Here is a 12,090-nt window from a genome sequence, read left to right as displayed (position 1 = left end):
TAAAGGCGTCATCGACTAACATCAAATAAACAAGCGTCACTCACCGCCGCCCTCTAAAGGCGTCATCAACTAACATCAAATAAACAAACGTCACTCACCGCCGCCCTCTAAAGGCGTCATCAACTAACATCAAATAAACAAACGTCACTCACCGCCGCCCTCTAAAGGCGTCATCAACTAACATCAAATAAACATGTGTCACTCACCGCCGCCCTCTAAAGGCGTCATCAACTAACATCAAATAAACAAGCGTTACTCACCGCCGCCCTCTAAAGGCGTCATCAACTAACATCAAATAAACAAACGTCACTCACCGCCGCCCTCTAAAGGCGTCATCAACTAACATCAAATAAACAAACGTCACTCACCGCCGCCCTCTAAAGGCGTCATTAACTAACATCAACTAAACAAACGTCATCATTTAATTTTCACACAATGTAAAGATCAACAGGTATTTTCAAAGTATGTCAAAAACTGAAAAATGACAGAAAAGAGATACAAGGTTTCCCTCCAACAGCAGCGAGATATTAACCTCAATTAAATTAAATTTGCCAAGTTCATCATCAGTCCCTGGCTAATTTTGAAATGATACCAAATTTACAGCAATTTTATCTGCTTTGGTCCATCCTTTTAACACTGGTAACACGCTAGTTTACTGGCACTGGCAGTGATTGTGCTGCAGTGAAGTAACAAATAAAGGCCACACATGTTTTAGTCTTGTGACTGGAGGTGTTTTCTGCCTGCAGTTCTAAATCTGAGCCAAAGTACCTCAGAAATCTGCGGTATGTGCCGCGTCACTGAGTATATGAAGTGAAAGTGGACTGAGCTCACTTTTCACTGTTCTCCTTCCACATGTTACACAACGGCTTTAGGGGGAAAAGGTATTTGAAGGGGGTTGGGGGGGAGGCACTTGAGGCTTTTGCATTATTTTGAATGGACAGTTTTTGTCTGAGTAACACTAACAGGGGAAATGTGTCTGAGACCAGGCCTCAAATGAGTCCAGGCCCCAGCTTACAGCTGAACGGGGGGGGGAGTATTATAAAAACGTGTACACTCTCACGCAAACTGACAACAGCTCTGCACAGATTTAGAGGGAATTATACACTTTAACTGTGCAGACTGGTCACTAAGCAGCGAAATACTGTAGGGGAAAGCTAGAACGAGTGTGGAACGACCGTTTTAAACAAAAAGAAATAGTGGACAGAAGGGCTGACCACTCAGAGTGAACAAATCAGCCACAGCGTTCTCAGGTGACTAAGACTTTTTAACAAACAGCTATTTTTAAACGAACCAAACTCAGTTCTGTAAATGTGAACCTGAAAGGGAAGCAGCTGCAAGTGACCTCAGTGCTTTTTGCGTTTATAGGGGACTTGGTTCTCTTTAGCGCTGGTGACATCTCTGACCACTTATTCCTCACAACACCACGACTCAGACGTCCGGAGTTCTTGGGTTTATTTTTGATCCACATGACTTTTGTACTGACCACTGCATGCGTTGTACTGCATATTATTTTAGTGACTGTTCAATTAAAGCAATAACCTCAATTCTGCTTTACAGTGATTTCTATTTGGATGGTTTAACTGTCATTTGTATCGGCCTTTAAAGGCTTTTTGGTCTTGTCACCTTTCACATGACCATTGGTCTGTTTTTGTCCACTACAGTGGTGGAAGACCGGAGCGGTTTATGTACAGTAAGACTCGAGGTCTTTTTACCATGAAGCAAAACAACACTGGGACCGTTTGGTCTTCACAGTGCACAAATCAACCAGACCACTAAACAACCCACAAATGAACCGTGCTGAGACCACCTCAAGAGGTGATCGGGGTCTTTTAGAGGGGTCCGAGTTCATTTCACATGCTCACATATAGACACAGAAAAGCATGATTTAGTCCACTCATGACTCTGAAGTGCCCCGAGACGCAGACACAGCTGTAATTCTTCATTTGTGTATTTACTTAAAATATCAATGTTGGTATATATTTCTGCAAAACTGGATCAGTCTGTAGTTAGTGAGTCTAGAGACAGACAGTTGGACAGACGTACAGACAGACGGACAGACAGACGGACAGTGTTGTCCGAATCTCCAAAATAACTTTACAGAAAAAGGAAAAACATTCCTAACCTTTAATGGAATTAAATGGAGAAACACCCCCCCCCCCTGATTCTGGACCATTTCTGTTGGTCCGCTCATCATGACATTTTGACACAACACAAAGGGCAATTGCCTTTTTCAAATCATGTCAAAAGATGAAAAACAACATACACCCACCAGGCATAACATCATGACCACCTCCTCGTTTCTACTCTCATTGTCCAGTTTATCAGCTCCACTTACTGTATAGCTGCACTCTGTAGTTCTACAGTTACAGACTGTAGTCCATCTGTTTCTCTGATACTCTGTTACCCTGTTCTTCAGTGGTCAGGACCCCCATGGACCCTGGAGTTTTTAAACACCTCAGTGTCGCTGCTGGACTGAGAACCAAAAATATCCAGCTGACAGCGTCCCGTCACCACTGATGAAGGACTAGAGGATGACCAACACAAACTGTGCAGCAGCAGATGAGCTGTCGCCTCTGACTTTACATCTACAAGTTGTAGAGAAGGTTGGAGTGTCTAATAGAGTGGACAGTGAGTGGACACAGCAGCACTGCTGTGTCTGATCCACTCGTACCAGCACAACACACACTAACACCACCACCACGTCAGTGTTACTGCAGTGCTGAGAATGATCCACCACCCAAATAGTACCTGCTCTTTGAGGGTCCGTGGAGGTCCTGACCACTGAAGAACAGGGTAAAAGGGGGTAACAAAGCATCAGAGAAAGATCATCAGAATGTAACTGCTGTACCACTGCAGACGACTAAGAAGATCTTCAGCTGAGGTCAGCTACAGTGGAGAAAGCGAGTGAACGAGTGCGGAGGGTCAGTTCACCTGTTTACAGGCTTTACCAGTCACAGATTAACATGAGCATCAGCAGGTCAGGGTTCCCCGGCACTGTAAACTTCCCAGAGCAATGACACACTTTCAGAAGCACCGGGAAAGCAAGCCCTGAGGATGAGGACAAACCAGCATGGGCTTTGACTGGAACCAGCTGCGTCTTAGATTCTAGCACAGCATTTCGCCAGTGTCCAAATAAAAATGGCAACGTTACAGGAGAGGGCAAAACCATCCTGTACTTTAATGCAAGTTCATGAAAAGAGATACCAGAGCGTTTCTATTCGCCCACTCATCATGAAATTCCCACCTAACAGCTCAAACGACATACAGAAACCTCAAAAAAGTCGATGTACTTGAATTTTTGGTGGAAGTAACGACATCATTTATTTAATTTTGTCCAATATTTCATTATTAGGCCTTATTTTAATCTTATTCTAACTACATATCAGCACGTCCAATGAATATTTAACACCTAAACAAAGAATAAAATCAAACAAGAATATGCATTTGTTGTTGTTTACCTAGATAAAAATAAATAAACATTTACTCATTTGGTTTTGTAGCCTTTACAGAAAAAGCTGCTGAGCTGATGCTCCTGGTTCGCAGCCTTTCAGTGCACAAAAATGTGCTTGCAGTTCCGATGCAAGTAGTTTTTTTTTAGTATCTCATTTCTTTTTTATTTCACAGAATAGTAAATAAATATATATTATTATATATATATTAGGGGCAGTTGTGGGCTGGAGGTTAGGGATCTGGCCCTGTGACCGGAAGGTTGCCGGTTTGATCCCCAGAGCCGGCAGTCCATGACTGAGGTGTCCTTGAGCAAGACACCTAACCCCCAACTGCTCCCCGGGCGCCGTGGATAGGGCTGCCCACCGCTCCGGGCAAGTGTGCTCACTGCCCCCTAGTGTGTGTGTTCACTAGTGTGTATGTGGTGTTTCACTTCACGGATGGGTTAAATGCGGAGGTGGAATTTCCCCGGTTGTGGGATCAAAAAACAAACTTAAATGGCGCTTTTGTGATGGGACTAAGACGAGTTTACTGTTTACACGTCCCCAAAAAAGCCCGCACTTGAGGTACATCCAGCCAGAAACATGTTATTTTAACAGTAATGTGGTGATTTATCGCTTCTCATATTATCGTCATATCTAACAGCTTTATGGAAACATCCCATTTCATGCCCATATTGTGCATCTTAAAAATGAAAAGTATTATGACGCTATGTTTTCTGTCATATTGACCACCCGTGTTGGTTACAGAGCCCATTTGCATACTACAGGCGCTGCAACACAAGCATTATGAAGACTAGCATCATAATAAGAATCTTTTCTATATAAAACATACTATTAAGACACTTGAACACATTTTAAAACAAGCAAGTAATGTGTAAACACAAGTAAAGTCCAGAAGCCCTTGTGTGCAGCAGGACACAAAGCCAATTTCTTGTCTATTCCCAAAGGCAGAGCAGATAAAGCAATGTGGTAATGTGGTAATGTGATAACTCTACATTGTCTTGGGACTGTAAAGTCATTTCAAATCTCTGAGCAGAGATAATAAGTGCTTGCAGGGAATCAGGAGGCTGCAAATTGGCTAGCAGGTCTACTATCTCCCTCCATCCCTCAGCTTACAGAGGCCATTTGTCTAGTCATTACCTAAACTCAGTGCAGCAGTCCTGCAAGGATGCCTGGTGACGAGGAAATTTAGAGAGGAATTCTGGCCTAAAACCAGCATTTGATACACTATTCGTCTGTTTGTCTGTAGCGCAGCATCAACAGCTTGACAGAATTCATGATTTTGCATCCTTTTTGACCATCATGGTTTTTTTACTACAATACCCAGCATGCATTACCGCGATTAAGCAATCCTGACCGCTAGACCAGCCAATGATGAGGTTACTAATACATATTCAGCTTCCTAGCAGTGATGTTAGGGACCTGGCTTCCCTCTTCGTTTGCCAGCTAGCTATTTTAAACAGCTTTTTTCACCCTTAAAGTTGCTTGTAGGTCTTCAAAAGCCCCTCCCACCTTCACGATACATCACTAGAAGGGGGCTTTCCTAGTCTTTAAAGGCACACTATACGATTCTGGAGAATGACTGTTCAGATTTGAGCTCAACAGCAAAACAACAAACAGACTAACATGCTTTTTAGATCTTCGTGGCCATAAAACTCATCTTAAATGCTGTAGAAATACCATGATGCAACATTAGAGCGAACATGACACAGCAAGTAGTGTAACTAACGTTAGCTGCGTTGAAGGTTAGCAAACTGTTGCTACAATCATTACCAAGCACAACAAAGCAATACTGAGCTACTGGTTCCGTGAAACAGCAAACATAAGTTAATGCTGGCCACCTGTCAAGCAGGAGCGGCCTCCTCATCCGTTTTCATGCATTTCAACTCAATGAAGCTTCTCTTTCACCAGCTTCTTGTGTGAATTTTCCCATTCCACCTTAAAAGGTGTAGCAAATAGATTACATTCAGGCGCCTCAGCTTCTAATTTTCCAGTTCTACCTTAAAACGTGCAGCCTTCGTTCTCTTCTCATCACGCTGTTACTCCACTATGTCTTTACATTGGAATGAGTTGTATGTTGCTATGTGAATGTTTAAAATATCATATATATAACCTTTAAACCTGAAAATCTCACTCTCAACACTACTGTGGTGAAGCTGTAGGACGTAACTAGGCATGTTTACAGTGGACGTTACAGTGATGGTTTTCCATCTCCTTCCAATTTGACCAGAGTGACACTTTAACTCTGGACCTGAACAGAGGGGTAACTGATAGAGGTGTGACATACACATATTTTCAAGTTTTCATTTGATTTTTAATAACAAAATAAGCCCAAAAAATCACAAGTTCTAGGATTTATAAAAATAAATAAAAAGCCCAGTAATTTGAGCAGGGGTGTGTCCACAGTATCTTTGCCCCTTTACCATGATTAGACGCCTAGTCTTGACCAGTGGGCTCCATGAAAGGTGGTAAATGGTGCTCCGAGAAGAAGGCCGTATCAGTCATACAGCGCTATTTTTTTGTTTTAAATGTTTTGGGTTTTTTTTTATTGTTTGATACGTTAACCAAACCATCAAAAGAGCCAGCGTCTGACACAAGGAGCTAAATACAGCAGAATCCCACAGGTTCCAATGGAATATATAACTGCCTCCAATACAAAAGCCTGATTCTCAAAACAAACTCCTGTAGTGGGAGGCATTAGCTTTAGCTAAGACATACACTACATACACTACACATACACTAGCAGTTTTATATTTATTTAAATGTTTGGTTTTTTTAATTGATTAAACCACCAAATGCGTGACTGGTTCATTTCTTTGTTGCATCTAAAACAGTGTGCAGTGAGTTGAGGCTCCTTAAAGCCCCCATATTAGTCCAATTCCATTTCTTCTTCCATTTCTACCCCCCACCCCTTGTTTTCAAGTGTCTCCTTGCCCCTTACAATTTTACAAGTTGTACTGGTTGAAATCTTCCCCCTGAAATGGGCCCCTCAAATAAAAAGAGCATCACTTCATTAACAGCTGCAAGTGCTGCTCTGTAGGCGACCCGGCCCGTCTGCAGGGACAGCAGAGGAGGGGAATGTTCAGCTCCTCACTGCTGGGCTTTAGTTACATTTAGGGAAAAATATGCCTTCAAAGAGGGGGGCAATTATTTATTATCACCCACCCCTAATTCTTCAGTGATATAAAGCTGAAGTCAGATATTCTCCAGATTCTTGCTGGAATTTTCCCGTTCCACCTTAAACGGAGCAGCAGTTGCATCCCTCAGGGATCAAAAATGCTGCACCATTTAAGGTGGGATAGGAATTTAGTGCCTCTGAAAAACCTCGGTTTGGAGGGCCACGTAGTCCTAACCCTTCATCCTACACCTCTATCTCACAAGAATCAGGACACCTCTCCCTAACATGAAGGCACAAAGCGGAGGGCTAAGGGCTCAGTGGTAAGGGAAAGTGGTGAAATGGGATTGGGCCATCATCTAGAATGCAAGGCTAGTCATTACCTGGTCCGCTCCAAAGGGAGTGATGTTGGACTTCACTGCCCCGACTCCCAAAGCCACCAACACCAGGCCACTGTAGATTATAGTTCCACAGTAAGGGCTCCTGGGGAGGCAAGTCACGTTAGGAGGAAGGGTCCCGTTCATATTGAAGCAATCGACTGGCTGGACAGGAAAGGCCATCTCCTGCCCACACAGGCCAACCCTGGACTTGTCGTTGGCCACGAAAGGGAAGAGCAGCATCCCAGCCAAATACAGGACCAAGCTGCAAGCTATGGTCCAGAACTTGCCGAGGCACGCGTCCGCCAGCCAGCCGCCAAATGGCGACACCAAGTAAGTGACACCCATGAAGATCAGAGGAGCCTGGCTGGCCAGGGTGGCCTCCCAGTAGAACGGGCTACTGTTCAGGAAAAGCACAAGGTTGGAGGTGACGCCATAGAAGGCCATTCGCTCCAGAGACTCCGCCAAAAGAATGGCGGCACATGCCAGCCCCCTGCCTTTGAAGATGGACTCCGGCCTGGCAAGATTCAGTGAACTGCCCAAGAGAGGAGTGTTCTCGGTTACGTCCCGGTTCGCCATGGTCTGAGGAAGACTCCTAAAAGCGGCGTCTCTGCAGCCCAGTAGGTATCTTCAGTATCGTCTGTGGAAGCTGATCCCAAGAATTCTCCAGTATGGAGGCAGAACCTTGAAAGAAACGTTAACAGTTATGTAAACAATCACTATGGGCTCGTGAAGCTTGTGACATACGTTAACTGCTAATATTTATATTTTATTTCCAACAAAACCTCTACACTCCTAGTAAATGGCAAGAGTGCAATGGCTTTACAGGAATCATTCAACAATAGTCAGACTAGTACAGGGCTTGGCAACCCAAACGCTCAGAAGGACCATTTTGTCCTTTCGACAGAAATCAAATGAACTTGGGCGCCACAATATTTTATGTCAATTTTACCATTATTGTTTGACTTATTATGAGGCTGAAGTCGTTTCTCATTCGCCAGCTTCTTGTTCTAATCCTCTCGTTCTGCCTCAAATGGTGCCTGAGGCGCCAGAATGTAACTGCTGCTCCATTTAAGGCAGAACGGGAAAATTCGAAAAAGAAGCTGGCAAATTCGAAGGTGATCTCAGCTTCACGGCTTTTTAGTGTTTGACAGTTTCTCGTTGCAGATTAATCGTATCAGGAAACCAGCTGGAGTGACTATAAATGCCAATAAGTCCATTCATCTCCAAATGATCGATGTTAAATCTCTCTTTTTGTCTTTTCTTTAGCCACTAGCTGGGCGAGAGCCTGGGCAGTACAAGATCCGCAACCCCTGGGCTAGACAGCCAGCCAACCACCCCATACGGAAGTCTGATGTATGGCCAATTGCGTAGATGTAGCATAAAGGGATGGGTAGATATTGTGAAATATATGTATGTTAGGGGTATAACGGCTCTAAATGACCAACCATTTGGGAGACAAAAGGGAAGAACACTAAAAGCCATGGTAGATTAACGTAACTTCACATAAACTAACATAACTGGAGCTCAACAGGTGGCAGCTGAATGTGGTGGAGCTGGGGGCGGGGAGGGGGGGGTGCCATCTTTTTGCATCGCAGACATTTGAACATTTGAGGTTTCAGTCTCGGTTTCATCAAGTCCATACACGCTGCATACATATTTGACACATTATAATGTGTCAAATATTCATCTTATATGCACAACATATGAATCATACATATATGATCTGCATAGACCCCAGTACTGTTATAGGCCTAGGTGTTGATAGTTTATCCATTTGTCCTTAAATATGAAACAATTTTCATTTATTTCACGTTATTGGCGTAGCTTACAGTGCGTATGGTTTTAGAGTTTAGTTGTGGCTGTTAAACTCATTTTTTTCTGCATTAGGAAGTAGAAGAAACACATATCAAGACGTACATAAACGTAATGTAATATAACATGAAGCCAGTATATACAGGTGATATATGCCATGCATATATTAATAGCGTTTATTACACGTATAGTAAAACATGTGATGAGGTGATTTCATGTGTTTGCACATGTTAATATATATGGATTTGATATATATATTTGAAAATGGACAATCTGGCATATAATATCACCTGTCCACATGTGGCAGATATATGCTGTATATAAGGTATGAGGGAAATCATATGTCCTTATATATGTCATATATTTGAAACCCATATATTGCCTTATATCCCATTTCTGTTTGCGTGCTGACTGGAAGGAATACCGTTCAGCTGTGTGAGCTCCAGCTGGTGACGTGTTGAAATCATATCTACACTCATTCCCACTTGTTTTCCTAGAAGTAAACAGTAAACAGCCTCGAGTTAGTTATAAACAAAACGTAAACATACCTTAAGACACTCAGCTGAGTCGGGTTTGACAGGTTAGCCGGCTACCTGACCGCTTCTAACGTCGACCACCACCTTCCTCGACATTTTAAGGGACGTTTCTCTTGTTTTAAGTTTTGGAAATTAAGCTGCTAAGTTCTCTAAGAAGCAGGAGACCTAGAGAAGCCCGAGGAGCACGGCAAAGCGCCGAGAAACACGGGGTTAGCTCTGCCCACCCCTATTCCGACAAAAGCCCGCTTGGATTGGACGGTTGTAAATCACGTTCTGCACTTTGATTGGACAAACTTTGTGTCAATCATAACAAAATAGGCGGGATTTGTCGGAAAACAGGTGGTTAAAAAAACACTGAAAGCGAGCGAGCTCGCAAAAAAACCAACAGGCGTTTTTAGTCAGTAAAACAGTAAAAAACCTAAAAATTTACGCCTCTAAGTGTCACACGGTTATGCCTTATTTTTGTACATGAAACGTGCTTTTATTAACGTCCACAAGCTTACGAGTGAGTCGACGGAGCGAAAAGCTCGCGTTTGATTGGTTAACGCTCAGAAATGGCAGACGTCTATTGGCTAGCGCGGCTGTCGATCAAACGTTTTCTCTCCTCTTCTTCCTGGGGTGTCATAGCAGTCATTTGACAAAGCTGGGCAGATGACTTATGAGTAATGCGGGTTAGAAGAGAGGAAGTTATGATTAAACACAAGATCAGGCTAGTTTTAATGTGAGGGATACTGACATCTGTGTGCGTAATATTGAGATGTGCACTCTTTCGCAGTATATGGTGGGGTTTAGGTGGCATTGCTTACTGACTCACTCAATGCCTGACTCGGCCTGCCTCAGTCAAGTGTCATCGCTGTGTTCTTTACTGTGTTTTTCTGTTTTTCAGTGCTTTTATATATTGTACCATATCTTAGTTAACTGTGCATAGTGGTGGTGCATTATACATCAGCTATGACATCACCTTGTTCCCACAATCGTTGCCCTTATCACCCAGTTTGTAGGTCTATAGTTACAGACTGTAGTCCATCTGGTTCATCAGCCCCCTATCACTCTGCTCTTCAGTGGTCAGGACCACTGCAGAGCATTATATATTTATTTACGGCATTTGACAGACGCTCTTATCCAGAGCAACTTACAATTTGAGCATTTTTGTACAGGTAGGCGAAGGTGGTGTTAGGAGTCTTGCCCAAGGACTCTTATTGATGTAGTGTAGGGGGCTTGCCCAGGTGGGGATTGAACCCCAGTCTACAGCATAGACGTAACCCACTACACTACACCAACCACGTTATATCTGGGTGGTGGATACTGTTTTATCTCACTGTATCATCTAAAGATAGTTCATGTTCAATACATTGATGATAACACCATTAATTATAGGGCAAGTCATTCTAAGTCATGCTGGTTAGGCCTGAGGAAGTTAAGAGTAAAAATAGCCCAGGTTAGATCTTATTTAACCCCTGCTACTCCAAGTGGCCATTCTTTGGTCCATCAGACTGGCTCAGTCTCAGCAAAGCTAGACATCAAAACAATAGTTTTCATTTTCTAAAATGGGGCAGCAAGCAAACTTAAAGAGAAAGTTTTTTCAAAAATGTTACATAATTAAATCCTTCACGTGTGAACAGAGTCATTGAGAGTGGTTTGGTGCAAAGTGCCCTGTTCTAGAGGAACTTACTGAGTCAGAGTTGTTCATAGTGGTGGTGACAGGAACCAGACGTCCTCCTCTAAAAGCTCCCTCGCAGAAAGTTTGTGCATTAAATGGTTATGAATAGACAGGCTGATGAGTAAGACCAATACTGATGAGTAAGTATTGTGAGGCACAATAGTCCCCAAAGAAGTATCTTATTTTTCACATTTTCCACTGTTTTCGCACCTCAAGTGGAGGTCTAAAGGGAGGAACTTCTACTTTTACTGGAGTGATATTTGACCTTGGGTGTCTCTACTTTAACCGCTGCTCAGACGTCTTTACAGTGGTGATGATAGGAACCAGAGATCGCCATGACTACAACACAAACATGGCCATTTTATTTACCATCCAAAACTACCAGTGAACCTATGTGTGCCTTCTGAGTTTTATATGTAATGTTGATGGTGGTAAAATAGAGCATTTCACATCAAACTACTCTCTCTTTGTTTACATGTCAACAATTTATTAACACTTCAATCATTTTAAAAGATTCCTTTAAATAATTAGAAATAATATCAGGTCAACTGTGGCACTTTATTTCATGACTGACTCGTCATTAGACTTCCATTTTCTTTGTTTGTGTGTGTCGAATAATAAAACGTGCCACAATTTTAATATTTATGGCCCATTTTTTTTCCATTCTAATAAAAAAATAAACCATTAGAGTCGATAAACCTCTGTCTTGCATTTTAATAAAAAAAAATACACACATACCTTTTTAATATCTGCAGTTTCCTTGCGCAGTTGGTGCACATTTGTTATCAAAAATGACAAATTTCAACATTTTCCATCAAAATAGGTCAGAAATAGTGTCCCCAACTGACGAAACCCACGCCTGTAGTGAGCGTTCACTCAGAAAGTCATGCTGTAACTATATATGGGACATATTTAAAGATAGCTCTTCTCCGAGAGGTCACTGAAGGTCAGATCCACGTATGGCCAAGTGTCCACACTGTAACCACAGGCCGTCTGAAATTGGGTTCATGAATGTCATTAATTTTAATGGGAGTGAATGAGGAGAGAGTCAAATCTGAAACTCTCGAAACTTCCCTGACCTCATATTTATCTCTGTCCACTTCTGGGATTCTAGCTGCTTCCTGTGACCGCGTCCGAG

The 12,090-nt window shown here is 42.7% G+C and overlaps 1 protein-coding gene across 1 annotated transcript in view; it reads right to left on the bottom strand.

Annotated features, from left to right (window-relative positions):
- The window catches only part of slc15a4 (solute carrier family 15 member 4), a 127,798-nt gene extending 118,295 nt beyond the window's left edge, over nt 1-9,503 (bottom strand). Inside the window, exons 1-2 of the mRNA XM_017722594.2 lie at nt 9,305-9,503; nt 6,948-7,625 (exon numbers count right to left, since the gene is read on the bottom strand). Coding sequence (XP_017578083.1) covers nt 6,948-7,520 — 573 coding nt within the window. The 5' untranslated portion in view covers nt 7,521-7,625; nt 9,305-9,503. The remainder of the gene's footprint in view (nt 1-6,947; nt 7,626-9,304) is intronic.
- Between the last annotated feature and the right edge of the window lie 2,587 nt (nt 9,504-12,090).

This window comes from Pygocentrus nattereri, chromosome 29 (assembly GCF_015220715.1).
Source record: "Pygocentrus nattereri isolate fPygNat1 chromosome 29, fPygNat1.pri, whole genome shotgun sequence".
Classification (NCBI taxonomy): Eukaryota; Metazoa; Chordata; class Actinopteri; order Characiformes; family Serrasalmidae; genus Pygocentrus; species Pygocentrus nattereri.
Note: the sequence above shows the minus strand (reverse complement) of the source record. Positions and strands in the feature narration are given on the sequence as shown.